Source organism: Lissotriton vulgaris, chromosome 7 (assembly GCF_964263255.1).
Source record: "Lissotriton vulgaris chromosome 7, aLisVul1.2, whole genome shotgun sequence".
NCBI lineage: Eukaryota > Metazoa > Chordata > Amphibia > Caudata > Salamandridae > Lissotriton > Lissotriton vulgaris.
In genome coordinates this window covers 1,643,387,224-1,643,406,643 of record NC_141695.1, presented here as the reverse complement: position 1 = coordinate 1,643,406,643, position 19,420 = coordinate 1,643,387,224, and the positions used below count along the sequence as shown (strand labels likewise).

At 45.9% G+C, this 19,420-nt stretch overlaps 1 protein-coding gene across 1 annotated transcript in view; it reads right to left on the bottom strand.

Moving 5' to 3' along the window:
• Positions 1-19,420, bottom strand: part of CSE1L (chromosome segregation 1 like) — a 276,453-nt gene that overhangs the window by 193,803 nt on the left and 63,230 nt on the right. The window contains exon 6 of the mRNA XM_086932619.1: positions 11,072-11,162. Coding sequence (XP_086788745.1) covers positions 11,072-11,162 — 91 coding nt within the window. The remainder of the gene's footprint in view (positions 1-11,071; positions 11,163-19,420) is intronic.

Here is a 19,420-nt window from a genome sequence, read left to right as displayed (position 1 = left end):
TTTACCAGTTAAATCCTAGCTACAATAGTAAACGAATATTGGGATCTGCAAAATCGCTGTTTTGTTTAAATGCAGAAAGAAATGGTGGGGACAAAATATTGTTTCTTTTTCCTTCTTGCATACAGTAAGCATTTTGTAGCAGTTAACCCCAGTGACATAAGAAGGGCAAAAGAGGCTTTAATGAGGCAACCTGCAGCATCAACATAGATCATAATTGCAAATATAGTACTGGCACATGATAAGTCTTTAAAACTCTGAGCTCATTTGCAAAACAATTTAAAGAGGAACTACTTTCACAGCTTTGTATGGTAGCAAGTGAGCCCAGGGGATGCAAGAGAAAGACCCTTCAGAACAGGTCTGGCTATTGTTTAAGGGCTGGGTTAACAATATCCAAAGCTGGTTAAGGAGTGCTTGGTGCTCCAGTAGTCTGATAATCTCAAAATGCCAATTGGCTTTTAATTTATTCAAAGACCTTGCCCTAGACCAATAAACTCCATGGTATTACAGAGCTTATTGATGTTCATATATTATTCTAGTTAACAACTCAAATGCACAGTGACAAGGTGCCAAGGATTCTGCCTCTGCTCGTCTAAGAGCAAGCTTGCTTCCTATTGTGAGAACTATTCCTTCAAGAAGGCCATGCATATGCTGTTGCAATGGTTTGGCGTGATGGAAAAGGTGTGTAGACCAGTTCCACTTTGGGATGAAAGCTAAACATTTGTGTGACAATTCTTTAGAGGGGGTGTGGCCTATTCATGTAGGAGTCAACAAGTGTTAGGTTAACAGGGAATCTTAGATTACTTACTCTGGATACGGAAGTAGGTGGGTCACACTGCAATGATAATCACAAGAAAGGTGTTGGCTGGAGTCAAGATTACCAAAAACTGTGATTTCCATACTCCTAACAATGAAGCCTATGTACTTCACCTCATCAATTCCTGGACATGGGTGAAGCAGGAGTAAGGTCTATATGGCTTACCGAACCCCCCTCTTAAGGTGTGTATGTTCTTTGCAATCGCACACACACATCTTTTACAAGTCAATAACATAGCTTAACGAATTTGAGGAAAGACAACCGGATCAATCGTTGGGAAAGTTACCCCAGATATTCTGTGGGATTCAAAAGGTAAAACAGTTGCATTTGGTCTTTCATCAAGGTCTCCCACCCGCTCTTCACGTGTGAATGAGTGGAGATTTTGGGAAGGAGTGGATATTTTTCTAGCCGATATGAAGCTTGCAGTCATGTGGAAGGGATAACTTGTCTCTGTGGTTTCCCTGCTGTCAACTACCTCGCTTCCTAACACCTTTGCCCCAGTAAGGATATTCAAGAGGGGCCATTAGCTTAGATTAATGCCTTTAGCTGGGTTGCAGTCTCGTTTAAAAGAGAAATGTTAGCTCTGCATGTTGGAACAGGGGCAAGATACGTAATTATTTCTCAATGTTGCTGGCAAAGTTTTTTTGCAATTGCCTCTAGCAGAACTGGCCTAATAGCTGTAGATACTGGTATACTAAATGAAGGCAAAGTTACCTAAAGGCACATTTTTTTGATTGAAATTTTGCAATTTGGTGTAGGTTAATGAGTAAGTCTTATGCCAGCTATTGAGGAGCTAAACCTGGCAAAAGGCCCCCGCGAAACCGATCCTGGATTGTTTACATTCTGATTAAGAAAGGACCTGGCGGGAGGAGGAGCTACGCGGGCATCCAAGATGGTCGCGTGAGCAGAGAGCTCCTGAGACCCGCGCCGCCCTTCTTGATTCATCCTGCAGTTATCCTGGTCACTTAGACGGGCTTTCGAAGTGCTACTCTCACTGATACCGTCGATCCTTTTTTGGCCGAAATCGGACCTCGGGGACCATTTTTACATAGTCTTCAACTTTCTGGCCTAACCCCCGACGTGACCGGGGTCTCTGCTGCCTAGTATGGCCGAGCTGTAATGCAACAACAACGGCTGCCTGGCATCTGCTCCACCGGTGGTGTGCCACTTTCACTTTCGGTTTCCAGCCGTCTCGGACTCCTTGGGACCTGCTACTTCATCCGGACCTGCTACTTCATCCGGGTCTGCTGCTCTCACTGAGAATGCTTTCTCTCTCGGTGCCGGCTAGGTGGCCCGTGACATTTTCTTGCGAATCTAGACTTTTGGGGTTCAAGAATCGTTCTCATTCGGCGGCACCCGGGTGTCCCTGGCCGGTGCTGAATACATCATGGCGACGAAACCCGATGCGGAGAAGCGCAGGAAGACCAATACTCGCGGGGGGTCGATCCAGTCCAACATGATCGAGCGCTATACCCGACCGAGAGGTTCCCCCGGCGCCGCCAGTCGTGGCTTGGAGGACCCGAAGACAGACATGTCGTCTTCCTCAGAAGTGTCCCTTCAGGACCTGTTGGCCGCCATTCCTGGCCTCAAGGCCGATATGAGTCAACAATACGAGGCCATCGTGTCCAAGATAGACACGGTGGCGGTGGATGTTACTCTTATTCGTGCAGATCTGGCCAAGACGAACGAGAGGGTCAAGGCATTGGACTTAAAAACAGAGTTTGGTGACAGATATGGCGGAGGCACAGTCAGATAGGGAATTTGCGTTCCTCGCACGACCTTTTGCTCAAACGCATGGAGGACTACGATAATAGGGCCCGGCGGAACATACGCTTGGTCGGAGTGCCGGAAGACAATGGTGCTGCCTCGATCGATCTACTGGTCGAGGAACTCATTGTCGCTAAACTCGCTCCCGCAGGTCTCAGCAAGGTTTTTGCGGTCGAGCGTGCCTATCGCTTCCCAGGTGGTCAGGTGAAGCCGGGGGGCCCCCCGGGGCCTATCATTGCTAGGCTGTTTCACTTTCGGGACAGAGACGCTATCCTTCAGGCCGCTCGTAAACACGGCCCGTTGAAGTACGATAACTGTCTCGATTCATCCTGATTTCACTCCCCAAGTGCAACGGCAACGTTCTGGTTTTCTTGGAGTAAAGCGTTGCCTGAGGGATTTGGGACTGAAATACGCAATGCTGTTTCCTGCTCGCCTGCAGATTGAATACAGAGACCGTGCCTATTTTTTCGATCAGCCTGATCGTGCTAGTGACTGGTTGGACTCTTTGCCAAACGATGACACCGAGAGCGGAGGCCCCGGCGGCGCGGAAGGTGGTGCGACGGCCCAGGTTTAACTTGTGGCCCCAGAGGTCCGGCTTGAGACTGTGAACTTTGCAGAGTAACCTATATTGTATGCTTTAGGATTGTGCCCGTGGTGGTGCGGGTGGTTTCTCCCTTCCTCCTCGGGGGTTTCTTTGTGTAGATCAGATGGGGCGACAGGCACACTGCAGTTTGGGGTGGCTCTTTAGTCAGCAGGGGTGCAGGGTGGGGGGCGTTGTAACGGGTTCTTGGTTGGGGGGTGGTTGGTGGGGATACGGTTGTGTTGTGTGTTTCTTGTTGTTCCTCTCTTTTCATGGTATATTACTGATTGCAAGCATTCTGGATCTATGGTTACGGGAGGGGGTTGGGTTGGGTCATGCTTCCTGGGATGGGGGTGAGATGAAGGTTCTTTCTTGGAACGTCAATGGTTTGGGTGACAGGATTAAACGTGGCATTGTGTTACAATTTATAAGACGTCATGCCCCCGATGTTGTGTTCCTTCAAGAAACCCACTTGATTGGTAATGCCTGTAAAGCTCTTGACCGTCGGGGCTACCGATTGGCCGCCCACTCTGGTTTCACCTCCGGCTCCCGGGGAGTGGGTATAATGGTTAAATCCTCCCTGGCCCTTGAGATTGATGATGTTGTCTTAGATGATCGGGGACGATATGCTGCTGTCTCGGGGAGATGGGAGGGGAAGCCAATTGTGTTAATGGTTGTTTATATCCCCCCGGGGCTGCAGGCAACCACATATGCCGATCTTGGCAAGACTCTTCTTGGTCTCCCCGATGGTTTGCTGATCATGGGTGGGGATTTTAACTCTGTGATGTCTGGCGAATGTGATCGACTGCTCCCTAGAGTTCTGCCGCAGTCCCAGATGAGGCTCCATGATATGGCTGAAACATTTGGTCTGGTTGATGTTTGGCGTTCGCTGCACCCCTCCCAAACGCAGTATACCTTCCACTCTGGTGCGCATGGCAGCCTCTCTCGGATAGACTATTTTTTTATGCTGGCTTCTACCCTATCCTTGGTACAGGAAGTTTGTCATCTCCCCCGGGGTATCTCGGACCATTCCCCCTTGCTGATTAAGGTCTCTGTGGGTGGTCTTTCTGGTAACAGAGTTCCCCCTGTCCCCCCCTGGCACTTTCGGAACCCCCGGCTCCGCTCCGATTTGGTGAAGGCTATTGATTGTTATTTCGATGAAAATGTGGGTTCGGTGACCTCCCCTACGGTTCTCTGGGAGGCCTTTAAAACGGTCATTCGGGGATCCGCACTGTCTCTTATTGCTGCTGAATGGAGAGCTAAGAGGGAGGCCGTGCTGGCCCTTGAGACTGAAATTACAGCACTTGAAAGTGAGCTGGGTGGGGATGACACGCCTGCGCTTTTACATACTCTAGAGTTGAAACAGGCGGATTACAAGGCTTGTGTGACTGATGCTGCTAAGTTGATGCGAGCGAATCAGTTGGGCCGACTGTATGACGTGGGTGACAAGGCCAGCAAACTGCTTGCGTGGCTGGATAAGGCTGAAAGGGCGAATCGTGTTGTACCCGTCATTGTTCGTGAGTCTGGTGAATGTGTGTCTGACCCCGGTGAGATTGTGGATTGTTTTGTTGATCATTTCCGGAAGGTTTACACCCCGGTGAGTGACCGTGATGAGGCTGATTCCCGTCTACTGTTGCGTGATATAGCTCTTCCTTGTGTCTCGGAGGAGGAGGGTCTGGCTCTGGAAGCTCCCTTTACGGTGGATGAGATTGCCCTCGCTGTCAGATCCTTGCGCTCGGGTAAGGCGATGGGGCCCAATGGTTTAACTATCGAGCTTTACAAACTTCGACCAGACAAGATGGCCGCCCATTTGCGGACCATGTTTCTAGACGCGTTCGAGGCTGGAGTCCTCCCGCTTGAACAGCGCCTAGCCACTATAGTGGTCATTTATAAGGATGGCAAACCTCGTGATCGCTGTACCTCCTATCGCCCCATTTCCCTGCTAAACGCGGAACCTAAAATCCTTGCCAAGGTTCTGGCCAATCGGTTGTTGACGGTGATCTGTGACCTGATTCATCCGGATCAATCCGGCTTCATACCACATAGGAACACGGCCCTTAACCTGCGTAGGCTTCATGGTGTTCTCGCGAGAGCTGCAACTCTCACGGAGCCTGCTGTGGTGGCCTCCCTAGACGCTACGATGGCTTTTGACACCATTGAATGGCCTTATCTTTGGGCGGCCCTCTCCAAGTTTGGCTTTGGCCCTAACTTTATTGCGTGGGTGAGGCTTCTTTATGAACAACCGCTGGCCCAGGTCGTGGTGAATGGCAGAAGCTCTGACCCCTTCCCGTTGGGACGCGGCACCCGTCAGGGATGTCCGCTTTCCCCGCTTTTGTTTGCGCTGGCGCTTGAACCCCTCGCGGCGTGGCTCCGGTGGGAACCCTCGATTAAAGGGATCCGGTGGGCGCCAGATCTGGAAGATCGCGTCTCACTGTATGCCGACGACATCCTCCTTTATTTTACTTCCCCTCAAAAGTCCTTGAACGTGCTCTTCGACGTTCTTACATCCTTTGGTAAGAACTCCGGATTGGTCATCAATTGGACCAAATCCTGTGTTTGTATCATAGCCGGGGTTCTGCCGCCGCTGCCCCGTAGGTTTCCAATTCTGGTGGCGGATGACTGTTTTAAGTATTTGGGGATCTATGTCTCCACGGTTTCTGCGGTGCGTTATGAACGGAATCTTTATGCTCCGCTCCGTCGTCTTAAACAGGATGTGAGGCGATGGCGTGAATTGCCCTTGTCTGCGCTGGGCCGAGCGGCGCTCTTCAAAATGATGTCGCTCCCTCGATTTCTCTATGCATTGCAGAATTTCTTCGACCCGGTCCCTGCTCGCTACTTCCGCGAGATCGAAAGTCTACAGCGGCAATTGATCTGGGACGGACGTGCCCGTATCGCACTGTCTAAGCTCACCCTTCCCTGGTACGACGGCGGTATTGCTCTGCCAGATATCAAACGATACTACTGGGCCGCGCACCTGAGCGCCATTAACCACGTAACGTATTCATCAGAACCCGCTCCTGCCTTTGCCCTGGACAAGTTTTTACTGCCCGGTGGCAACTTCAATAGGGCTTTGTACTCGAAGTCACCAATCCGTGTCCTTACGGGTCCTACGAAGTGTGCGGTGCAGGCCTGGAGGGATGCAACTGTGGCTACGGGCTGGAGTGGCAAGCTGACGCGTATGACCCCACTGTACGACTCTGATCGATTGGGCAACCTTTGGCAGACGAAAGGGTTTGACAGGTGGGACATGATTGGGATCAGTAAGGTGGAGGATCTTTGGGCCAGGGGCACTGTGAAGACCTTTGAAGCCCTAAAACTGGAATATCAGCTTGATGATAGGGAGCATTTTCGGTATATGCAGGTTCGGCATGCCTTGTCCTCCGCCTTTCCCCCCGGGACTGATATTCCTCAATCCTCCCCACTGGAGGATCGTATCGTAGACGGCCACGTCCCCGATAGTACGATTTCCTTAATATATAAGAAGCTCATTAACAACAGGGCTGACCAGCTGGGGAAACTTCGTGCTTCCTGGACGGCGGACGGGCTTGAATTAGACGATGAGGATTGGCAGTCGGCTGTTTGCCTAAGGAAGTGGCTATTCCGGCCCGACTTAGTTTTGTTCAACTAAAGATCCTCCACCGTGTGTATGTAACTGGTATGCGACTGGTGCGAATGGGGCTTGCGACGGATGGACGGTGTAGGCGTGGGTGTGGTATGGACGGTACTTTTTTCCATCTCCTATGGGAATGTCCGGTTGTCTCGTCCTTCTGGTCCAGGGTGCATGATGTGATGGGATGTGTCACTGGAGTCCCCCTCCGTCCTGAGGCACGGCGCTGCTTGCTCAATGTGTGGGAGCCTACGGACTGTACTGCGGCTCAGACGTTCTGGGTCACTCTGGGCAACATGGTTGCCAAGAGGGACATAGCTCAGCTCTGGGGCTCCGCCAGGCCACCACGGCTCAGTGCCTGGAAAGACAACATGGACTGGTGCATGTTTCGAGAAAAAACGGTGTACGAGGCACGGGGTCACCCCAGAAAATGGTCCAGGGTTTGGGCACAGTGGAATTCATACCGTGGTGATATTTGTTCCCCTCCGCTCGATTAGGACGTTCCTATCCCCTCCTCCCCGTGATTGGCGTTCCGTTTTTGTTTCCTATATTACCTGTATCCTTTCTTCCTCCATGGTCACCCCCCCATGTCAGATTTGTTCCTTCATATATGTACTCCTTCCCCTTTCCCCCCCCCTCTTATGACCCTTGCCAGTATAATGCCATGTGTTTGTGTTTGTTGTTTTCTTTCGACAAAAATCACAAAATTAAACCTTCGATATCCTTTAAGTACTGTTTTATGCTCCACACTATAATGTGCACTCAGTGATCGCCTCAAAAGTGTACTGTCCTGTTTTATTCTTTCAATATGTGTCATAGCGGCCAGCCCTGAGGGGTTGTAGGCAGACGCTGTGTAACGTGCATTTCATAAATAAAGGTTTAAAAAAAAAAAAAAAGAAAGGACCTGGCCTGGCAGGTCGAGCTGGAGTGCTCCCATTGTAGTGTCAAGACTGAAGTGCACATGGCTGGGTCCAAACTGAGGGCATGGAGTGCAAAATAATGATGACATTGGATGATGCTGTACAGAGTAATTACCAGTAGCGGAGAATAATTCAAGCACGCCATCCCTCACTTTTAGCATACCTTAGCATTTGAGAATGGCCATTTACATTGGATTTGTTTTGCAATTTCTTTAAAAGGGTCTTGACTAATTCAGTGATTTTGTTGACTCTCCAAAAGATGTTTCAGCAAGCTTTTTCTGGTACAATAATGTAGATGTCTATTTGACGGGATTTCTACATAACATTTTATCCTTCCTACAACAGGATTTATTCCTACAACCTGCTCTGGTTTCAAAGACTTTAATGAATCAATTGTGTGCAATTCGACATTTGTTCTAGCTTTAATTTATTAAGCAGGGCTCCAACTCTTTGCTATGTTGCTGGAGTGTTGTTTATATTCTTGGTGGCAATGGGCATACAACAGTTTCAGGAAGAGTTAGTACAATACCGGTGATGCTAGAAGCATAAACGTCTGTCTAATCAAGTGCTCCAACAACTCAGAGAGGGGTCAAGTTAAAAAGAACAGTGGAAGTGTATTAGAAGCATAGAAGGCAAAGTAATTAAATGTTATGTGGGTATGGAGAGGAATACTTATGGAAACTCAGATGAGGTAAATTAGTCCTGGACCATTAGATCCCCCTCTGCTGCCCAAGAAATGGGAGCACTGCTATGTTTTTTGTTCACATGAGTGGACACTCCTCGAAGGTGCCCTGCATATAGTTCTGCAACACACACCATCACTCGGAGTGCCTAGATCTACTAATAACGCTACTATAGCAAATAGTATAACAACATTTTGCCAGAATGAAGCAATTTATTGTAGGGCAGAGTACATACCGTAGGAATCACTGTGCATGCCTTACTGCAGAGTCATTTGTATGTAGTAACTGGTTTAAAGCTTATTTTGTGCACTTTAAAATTCGTTTTTCAGATTTAGCTTCCTGCTGTGAACTTATACCAATCTACCAGTCAGTCAAATAAATACTGGGTTACCTTCTTCAGCACCCAGTTAAGTAGTTATAATGGGTTGACAAAGGCTCACCACTGAACTCACTGATCAACAAAAACTTAAAAGACAGAGGGATGCGTGTGTACAAATGGCCTGCTACTAGCATTCAGCGTGCATTTGCAAACAGCTATTCATTTGATGGTAGCAGGAATGCTTACAACATAAGTAATCAAATATATAAAAATAAAATGTTAAAAGTACTGAGAAGCATTTAGACTATAGGACAGTAAAATACATAAGGTAAGTGAGTTTATTGACAGCCACCTTCAAAGCGGAGATTAGCTAATTAGTGTGGTGAGGAAGACTAAAATCGCGTATTTCAGAGGAGAAGTCATTTCAAGCAGGAAGACAAACTCAAGGATTACAAACAAAGTACAGTTATGGATGTTTAGGAGGTACTGATGTTTAGGTTTAGGAGACTGGGTTTGGGAGTTAAGAATGAGAAACTGAGTGGTTTGTTCGGCGGATATCATTCAAGATCAAGATGAGCAATTTATATTTTAGACGCAGAATGGGATATAGTTAATCAAACTGATTTCTACGACAGGAAGTATGGTGCTCACAGAGATTTTGGAAGACACAGGAAAATAATTTAGGAAGGTCAAGGTAAGCGGGAAAACAAAGGAGGTAGCAAAACCAGAAGACTGTTAGGGTAATCTTTCTTGCTCACTGAGGTGTGACGAGAGTTCATGGTTTGAAATAGAAATGTGTGTGGATTTTCCACACAATGAGTAGCAGGAACAAGCCTAGCATATGGGATATAAGGAGTTCTCTTGCATGCCAGAATTGAAGAGCATGCAAAGATTTCCAGCAGGTGGAGAGTGTAGGACAGGGACAGCGTCAGAATATATTTAGCTTTTAGGCATGACTGTTCAGGTGGATGAGAAGAAGATTGTATTGTGATCATGACGATAACTAAGTGATCAGAGGGAGATGGCTTAATTGTGGCTGCGAGTGAGCCAGTTCTGAGGAAATGAGGGGCTGGTCAGACGATCTCAAATCGGTACTACTCCTCTTTTGTCATTTAAGAGTCAAATATGTGAAGATGTCTATCACAGTTGGAAGAGATCTATAACTGTATACCATTTACATTTGGTAAGGAAATTAGCATGCATTATAGGTCTGAAAACGGTATTTAATGGCCAGACCATTTAGTTACAGAGGATCAGAGAATCTTCTGAAAATAAGACCTAATGAATAAAAGCGTGTTTAATGGTATACAGAAAGGTTCATCACAATAGGTCCATACTCACCGACGATAATAAAGTTTCATTTTAATCTCTTTTACTGTTACCATTTCCCTAGAATAGTTAGTGGCACTGCCCACTGTCTCTAAATGACACTCTGCCACAAAATCATAAAGGTTTGTCCAAATACCAAACTACAAAAAGCACTGAAAATCTGCTTCAATTATTGACTTAGGACTAATATTTAAAATTAAAATGATTTACCATTTAATTAGAAGAGGATGCATGATCAAAGCTAACCTTTAGAAATAAGTTTTAAGAAATATTTTAATAAGGTCAGCTCAGAAGGCATCATGAGACCAAGGAGAAATCCACTGCTAGCCCTCTCAGGATTAAGGCAGCAGCAAATATTTACTAGAAGGCATGGGGCTTCAGATGTCAAAGGGCTTCAAAAGTGATGGACAGAACATGTGAATAGCTGTAGCACTGAAAATAAAAAGTATGAAAAAAGGAAATGTTGGGGAAAACTAGATTTCAAAAAATATACAGACAGCTTAACTCCATAATGCCAAAAAGTCAATGAATTGCATACTATTATGTGAAGCTAAAACAGATTGCTGATACTAGCTAATATTTATTTATTTTGAAAGTTTTATATAGCGCGAACAAGATCTTTGCAGATATCAGAGCGCTTTACAATGGCACGGGGGTGATAGTCAAGTACATGTGCATAGTTACATAGTTGAGGTAGATAGGTACAAGGTGCATAGTTACATAGGTAGGTCAAAAAAACAAACAAAAAAAAAAACAGGAGGTAGGTCGCAGGTGAGGTAATGTCTGTACAAGGTGCATAGTCAAACAGTTGCGCCAATAATATAAAAGTACAAAAGTGAGCATATACTTGTTTAAGCGTGCTTAACGTGTTTTAGGAGATAACATAAAGGTGTGCATTGTTGAGGTAGGTGAGTACAGGATGTATAGTCACACAGGTGCATCAGTAGTACAAAAGTAGGGATAGTTGAGGTGGTGTAGGTACAGTGTGCAAAGTCAGACTTTGGTCCTAATTGTCAGAATAAAAACGCCAAATATGGTTCAACATGCCATACCTTAAAAAGGTTGGTCAAGGGTTCGGCAAAAGCATCCAGCACAACCTTGATTTCGGTCCACAATTCATTTGATTTAAACTCGTGCCGATATCTAAGAGGGAAAAAAAGTATCATTTTTAGTGTTTCATTTAATCTTTTGCAGTAGTGTTGAATGCCCAGCAGAATATAACATAACATTCATTATAGATAATGATAAACAGTGTGATCGTGTGCAGTCACCAGTCACCTACTTATAATTATGTTTATTTATTTATTTATTTAGAGAGTTTTATATAGCGCGAACAAGATCTTTGCAGATAACAGAGCGCTTTACACAGGCAGGTGGAAGGGTAGGGGAACAAGGGGGAAAGTAGGTAGGTAGATCATCAAGTTCATGTACATGCAAAAAAACAAATATTTATAGTACAGGTATGAGGTAGCACGGCCTAGTTGGAGCGACGGCCATCAAAACGTTGTGAATAGTACCGAAATCGATAAAAAACTGATATGAGGTTTCAGTTTTAAACACGAAGTTAAAAACAAGTGCTGCAGTGCATTGTGATCCCTTCAATATTATCAAGCATCTAACAAATGTGAACGCAATCACATTTATTTGTAGTCTCATATGAGTTTTCCTCAGTCACAGAAAGTCGTTTTCGGAGGCGACGCATTTAACACATTATGTAATTATCTAGTCTGTATTGCTTGCTAATATTACTACGAATGAATGAAAATGTTCAGAGTAACACAAACTTTGAATTCGGTTTACTAAGTAGTGACATCTTTACCATAAAATAATGAATCACAGACTTCAAAATGTTACATTTCTTGAGGTATGGAAAATGGCATGACAACATAAGGAGTCCAAATTTGGCATAGCCACGGAACAGACCGCCACGCAAAAGTATGTCTGAAACTGTGTGCAGTGGACCCATTCAGGGTGCCAATACCTATAACTACTAAGAACTTTTCAGAACAGCCAACTCCATTGAATCTACAGAAATGCCTGTCACAAGGAAATAAGTTACCTGTAACTGTAGCTGTGCTAGAAGGTGAGAGCACATCATCCAAAATAATTGATTGTGCCATGAATATTGCCACCACTAGATTCAGGCACCTAGCTGGGACAGCGGTATTACGCCATCAAGGATGGCTTAAAGCTACCACCTTCAGGACGGAAGTACAGACCGAGATACTAGATTACCTTTTTATGGAGAAGCTTTGTTTAGCCAACACATCAATGATGCTTTCCAGGCAATTAAGACTGATATGGACACCCCAAATCATTGGGGACCTTGCAATACAAAAAGATGCCCTTTCGTGGCACTCGAGAAAGAGGGCAAGCATCTTATAGTGGGGTATACCAAATGTACCGCTATTCCACATATTCCTCCACTACCAACAATTTTGGTCCCAATACCAGCAACGACAACCACCATCGGCAGCCAATAACAGACTTCCTTCAAGAGGAAAATACAGACAAGGCAAGGATACCAACTGCCAACAATTACTTCTTCCAGGCACCGGCTACTCCCCTCCCTTTTCCACCTAGGGTTGCAGAGAGAATAACCAATCATTTGCAGCGCTGGAAACAGATAACAACTGACCAATGGGTTTGAGATCTGGGTCGATTAGGACACACATTGGAATTTAAACAGACAACTTCCCCAACCCGATCTCATCAGTCCAAGACATCTACACCTTCTCAAGTGGTAGGTCAAAACCATGCTCAAGTAGTGTGCTATAGAGAGCGTTCCTCTATCACAGAGAGGAAAAAGTTTCTATTACTGTATCTTCTGATGTTACAAGAAGTCAAAGCAGTGGAGACCAATTCTAGATTTAAGTAACCTCAACAAATACCTCAAAAAGCAGTTGTTCGGTATGGCTACATTGCAAGATATATTGCAACTCCTCAACAAAGAAGAGTTGTCATACGCATATTTCCATACCCTCATCCATCTGAAACACAGGAAATTGCTCAGGTTCATAGTATGCGGCAGTCACCATCAGTTCCGGGTGCTACGCTTCGGTCTCATATCCACCCCTGCATTTTTTACAAAGTGCTTTAGACCTGTAGTGCCCTTCCTCAGACAACAGACACATCAGGTCTTCCCCTAGCTCGAGTGGTTGGTCAAGACTCCTTCCAACCAGGCTGCAAAGACTACCACTGTAGCCTGCATACACCTGTTCAACGAGCTAGGCCTCACTCTAACTGGACAAATTTGTTCTTCAACTGTCACAAAGGAAAACGTTCCAAGGAGCCATGCTGGACACAACGCTAAACCGAGCACGCCCCAAAACAGAGAGGCAACAAAAACTGATGACTTTAGCAAGGCTAATACAAAAAAAGGCGCTTACTTGGTGAGGTGCTAGCTGCTTTGCTCAGAGCTCCCTGGTTGCTTATTTGCACATTCTTCATTTTATTCATGTCAGAGCTGCTAGTTTGCACATTATTGTTCACCTCGTTTTAAATTTTGATCAGAGCTGCACACTGTTTTAAATTTGCTTACTGTTTAGTGTTAGGATTTTTTATTAGGAAATTCCCTCTCCTGACTTACTCGGCGTTTGCTCCTCCTCTGGTGCTCTCTGCCACGTACCCCAGCAGTCATTGGCCCCGGTCCACCACGGCTTGTGCCGCTTGAGTGGAGGGCTCTTTCGACCAATAGCCGAGTCTCCCCTGGGAGTGACACACTTCCAGGGACGGAGAAGGCGGGCCTTCCTCTGTGAACACTACTTCTGGGAATGCCGGCTCGGGCGCGGCAAAGGCGAGCCCGTCTACACCCGTCCGCGCCAGGCCGGGTCCGGGGCCAGGACCCCTGGCCCTCCCTTTGTATATTCTAAGCAGGGGCTGCTTTCCTTGAAGTATGTAGTCCATTTGCTACCCGACAGAGTGATAGCAAAACTTTACGGAGGGGCTGCTGAAACCACAAGTAATTTCTAAGAAGGCAACTACTGCCCCCTTACCGGTAAATCCTTTAAAACAGGCGGACGGTCAAGGGTGCAGGTTCTCACTGCTTAATACCCGCTCATTACAGAGGCACTGCCTTGAGGTCTTCTCGCTTTTGCAAGAGGAAAGCCTGGACCTCCTCTGTGTCACTGAATCGTGGCTGAATGAGTCTTCTATGCCTGATTTGGTGGCGGCCTTACCCCTAATTTTACTGCTATTTATGCTAATCCGCCTAATAATATGAGGGGGGGGCGTAGCTTTCCTTTTTAATGACACATTGAAAACCGAAATCCTATGCTCTGAATGTTTTGAAGGCGCAGATGTATTGGGAGTTAACTTTTGCTCCCCTACAGACTGTGTGGTATTCCTTTTAGTTTACCGTCCACCTAAAACTACATTTAGGTTTATGGAGCCTTTTTTTTTAAAATTAGTTCACGATTTTCGCACCCGTTATGAAGGATTGGTGGTGCTCGGGGATTTTAATTTTCACTGGGAAGTAACCCCGAAGGACGGCCAGACAAAACATTTAGAAGAGGTTTTAACATCTTTGGGACTTAGCCAGATGGTGTGTGGGCCTACACATGAGAAAAACAACATATTAGATCTAGTTTGGTCAACCTGCTCACTTATAGGTCCTTAGTTATCTCTCCATGCTCCTGGTCAGACCACTATCTAATTGAAGGCCAATATCCACTCTTCACAAGAAGATCAAAAGCTAAGCAGGAATGGAAAACACTGCGTAGTTGGATGCAGGTCAAAGCGACCGACCTGACAGCCATCCTATTACATTCGGATAACCATTTACCCATGAAGGACGACTTGGAGACTGAGAGCACTATCCTGTTGTTTAAACTTAGGGATGCCATCGAGGTAGTGGCACCAGCCCATAAAATCAAACTGGTAGACAAGGGTAAGAGGATACCTTGGTTTAATAATGCTCTCGAAACAAAAACAAGTTCTCCGCCAATGTGCGAGAGCATGGCGCAAGTCTCACGAACCCAGTGCCCTTTCTGCTTATGTACAGAAGTTCGCTGCATACAAAAAAGCCATCCGTTTAAGGAAGGCCGAATTTTATTAGGCGACAATTACGGAGGCTGCCAACCCGAAGAAAGAAGTGTTCAGGGTCCTAAATGATTTGAGGACGTCTAGGCTGCAAAAACCGACCTTTAGTCAAAAGGATTGCCATGATTTTCAAACTTTTTTCTTGGGCAAGATAAATGATCTGATGACAGAAATCAGTCATACCCCAAACCTGCTCTGTTCAATCGAGCCTCCTTCCCCTCCCCCTAGGCCGACAAACTTTTTGACTAGTCTGCCCCCCCTCACCAAGGAGCTTCTGTCCACCCTGGTAGGACGGGTGGAATCAGGCTCTCCAGCTGATCCCTGCCCTCCTAAAAATTTTAAGTTAGCATGGCCGGGTATGGAGGGTAAAGTGGCGTTCTTTGGAAATGGGACTTGTCCCTTCTAATTTTAAGGAAGCCCAGGTGGTTCCGCTTCTTAAGAAACCAGGCGCAGATCCTAAAAATTTAAAGAACTTCAGGCCAATCTCTCAGCTGCCTTTTCTGGCAAAAATTCTAGAACAGCATGTTCTATATTCTCTTACTTGCTTCCTAGAGTCTAATCATCTCCTTGAGCCCAATCAGGCTGGGTTCAGAGCCCATCACAGCACGGAATTGGTCATGCTTTCTGTGCTGGATGACTTGAGACTCAGGGCTGATAAGAAAATTCTGTGTGCTCTGGTCTTATTGGACTTATCCGCGGCGTTTGATACCGTTGATCATGGCCAGCTATTATCGCGGATCAAGGAGCTAGGGATCCAGGGCACAGCTTTGGCCTGGCTGACTTCCTTTCTTAGGGAACGCTCCCAGCGAGTCCAAATAGCGGATCTAGTGTCCAATCCAGCCATGCTGACATGTGGAGTGCCCCAGGGTTCAGCTTTATTACCTCTGCTTTTTAATATCTATTTGCAGCCCCTGCTAGCAACACTGAACTAGATGGACTGCAGGGTTTATAATTACGCCGACGATACTCAAATTCTGATCCAGATTGACCAAGACATTCTCAAGTTTACCATCAACTGGATGTCGGCTAATTCACAAAAAATGAACCCTGACAAAACTGAAGTCTTAGCGGTCACCACAGCTTCAAATCCTTGGAGTGGTCTGTTTTGGCCGGCAGAATTGGGGCCTTTCCCTGAGCCCGCGGTGGCGGTAAAAACTCTTGGTATCAAGGTTGATGCCTTGTTATCCATGACACAGCAGGTGTCGGCTGTGGTGGGAACATGTGTCAGTCGGCTGTCATTCTCCACTCTTAGAGTGGCGGTCTCAGCTTTGATTCTGGCACGTCTTGATTACGGCAACTCTTTATATTATGGCTTACCTAAAAACCTCCTGGCTAGGCTCCAGGTTGTAATGAATGACGCTGCCAGATTAATTTTCCTAAAACATAGGCGAACCCGTGTCACGCCCTTATTGCAGGACCTACATTGGCTTCCGATTACTCAGAGAACCAAATTCAAAAGCCTTTGTACTGCACACAAGGCCATTCACGGCTCAGCCCCTAGCTATATCAAGGACCGATTGATCAACTATATGCAGAGTAGGACTCTTCGGTCAGCTGATGCTTGTAACTTGGTCTGTATATAAACAAACAATGGTTCGACAGCTGTCCAACAGGATCGCATTAAATGGTGAAAGCGTTTAGTACATTCACGCTAAGGAGCAAAACACATAGGGAATTTATACAGTATTCATTTATTTGTAATTTAAGTACTTCGTAGAAAAAGTTCCAGGTGCTCACATAAGTGACAGTGTGCAGGGCGTGATATAAGTGACCAAAGTGAAACTTGGTCTGCCCCCGGTTTAACCTTGCGTCTATGGGCGGTAGAGCTTTCTCTAGCTCTATCCCTCAGACGTGGAACCGCCTTCCAGTTAAACTTCGGAAAGAAACTAATCTCCTCCCCTTTAGGAATAATTTGAAGACTGTGCTTTTCTTGGAGGCCCCTCTGAGTAGGGTCTCTGCGTCCCTCGCTGGTGGTATACGCCCGTTGATATCGCTAAGAAACCCCTGGGTGATTATGCGCTCTATAAGTCTATATCAACATAACAACTTTCCGTTCGCCTCTAAAAATCTCTCCTGGGTATAATGTCATCCTGCATACATTTAATCCCATACTATCGTGTACAGATGTGCTCGCTTCAAGAAGTGCAAGACATTTAATGGGCACAAGCTACAGGAACCTTCGACCTCATACAAATCAATCCTCTGACTGTAAATCTGTCAGTTGGCCTATCGTTCTTAACTCAAGCTTCACCTTTAGTCATTACAACAGATGCTTCCCTGGAAGGGTGGGGCGCTTACCTTCAGGATATCCAGGTCAGCTGCAAACGGCCACTTTCCCATGGTTACTTCTACATCAATCTGCTCGAGTTAAGGGGCGTGCATTCGGCTTTACAAGCTTTCCTTCCAAGGATACACAATACAACCACTATGCACTACATCAACAAGCAAAGGAGGACAACATCTCACCTATTGTTCAAGGAAGCTGGACAACTCTGGGAATGGTCCATCCATCACAAAATACATCTAACTGCAGAACACATACCTGGGAACCAGAACGCCATAGTAGACACCTAGAGCAGACTACAAACATCTTGCCACAAGTGGGAACTGGATCAACAATTGCATCAAATCTTCCTCCATTGGGGCAGACAAATTCGCAACTCCCCTCAACACAAAAAGCCAATTCTTCACAAGCTGGCATCCTAATCAGGGTCGTGGGGGAATGCATTTTCAATTGCATGGTCCGGAATCTTTACCTACACCTTTCCTCCTATGCCTCTCCACCCAAACATCCTCAGGAAGATGAAAGACGAACCCTGCAAGATGATACTCCTAGCACCAGCCTGGCCTCTCCAGCATTGGTTCATGCAGCCTCTCATCCTTCACAGGAGAGTCATATTCCACTTAACCCGATCCCATCTCTGCTGACAATTAGCCAGGGACAAGTACTACATTAAGACCCCAAGTCTCTTCAGTTATCGGAATGGCTCCCAAGTTCCACGAATTTGGACATCTAAAAATTCCATTGGATTACAAGGACATACTAGCCAGAGCAAGGGCAGACAGTACTAACAGTACATATCGCTTAACGAGGAAAGGTGTTGCATATGGTGCAAGAGAGCAAATGTGCATCTCATCTTCTTTTCACTTGAAGAGGTTTTACCTTAACTTCTACACCTTGCTCAATCGGGCACAGCTCATCCCTCCACTAAAGTACATCTGGCAGCCATTACTCGCTACAAGACATCACACAAAGCACGATCACTAAGGTCTGCAAGACTCAGTAAGCAATCCCTCAAAGGATTATTCAGAACATTTCCACCGGTGAGGCTTACTCAGCTTTGACAGCTCAACACTGTACTTTCACAGTTGATGAAAGATCCATTCAAGACTATTCATAAAGTGGAGCTCAAATTTCTCTCCTGGAAGATAGCTCTCCTCCTAGCCCTCAGGCTTTCACCATCCAGGAGCCCTTCTCCCAGTTCAGAGATGACAGGGTCATTCTATGTATAAACCCTACGTACATTACTTAAGTCAGGTCAGACTCATCTTAATCAGCCAGTGATCCTTAAGTCGTTTATTTCCATCAGCCGACAAGCACTACACTCGCTGGATATCAAAAGGTGCTTCAAATTCTATTTAGATAGAAGTGCAGCAAGAAAGGGGTTACCACTAACAAAACAGAGCATATCGAGACGGCTAACACCATTCTATCCTGCCATCAGAAGGCTTGTCGGCCTTACAACACAAAGGTGTGTGCTCACTCCACAAGAGCCATGTCCACCTCCATGGCATTGTTTGCTGGTGAATCATTAAAAGATAGCTGCAGAGCAGCAACCTGAAAGAAAGCACACACCTTTACACAACATTACTGCCTGGACTCATAAGTCTTCAAAAATGTGGCAGTGAGACAAGAGGTTTTAAGTCATCTTTTTTAATGAAGGTGAGCCATTCCTTTCTTCCCATCATGTTTATACAATATTATCCATTATGATACAAGATGTGTTGCAGTTACAGAAAAACGCACTTTCTATAGCTCTGTACTCTGAATCAAGCATGTGAATCTATGGACGTTTCAGTGTTGGAGTAAGAAAATAAGTTACTTACCTGGGACTGTAATCTTTCATAGAGTCACATGCGACTCACCCACCTCCCCAGGAAAGTTTGCCTTTATACCTCTCAGTACCGTAGTACATATATGCACTGGTGCTTAGAAAATCTGAGGGACTGGAACCTCTTTCAGGAAGGTTCTACAGGGATGTGTATCGAGATTGGTAGACTCTTCAGTTTAGTCCTTTTTGAACTAATGATTAGGAGTACCACAAGGATCATCACTCAGTCCCACCCTCTTCAACGTTTAC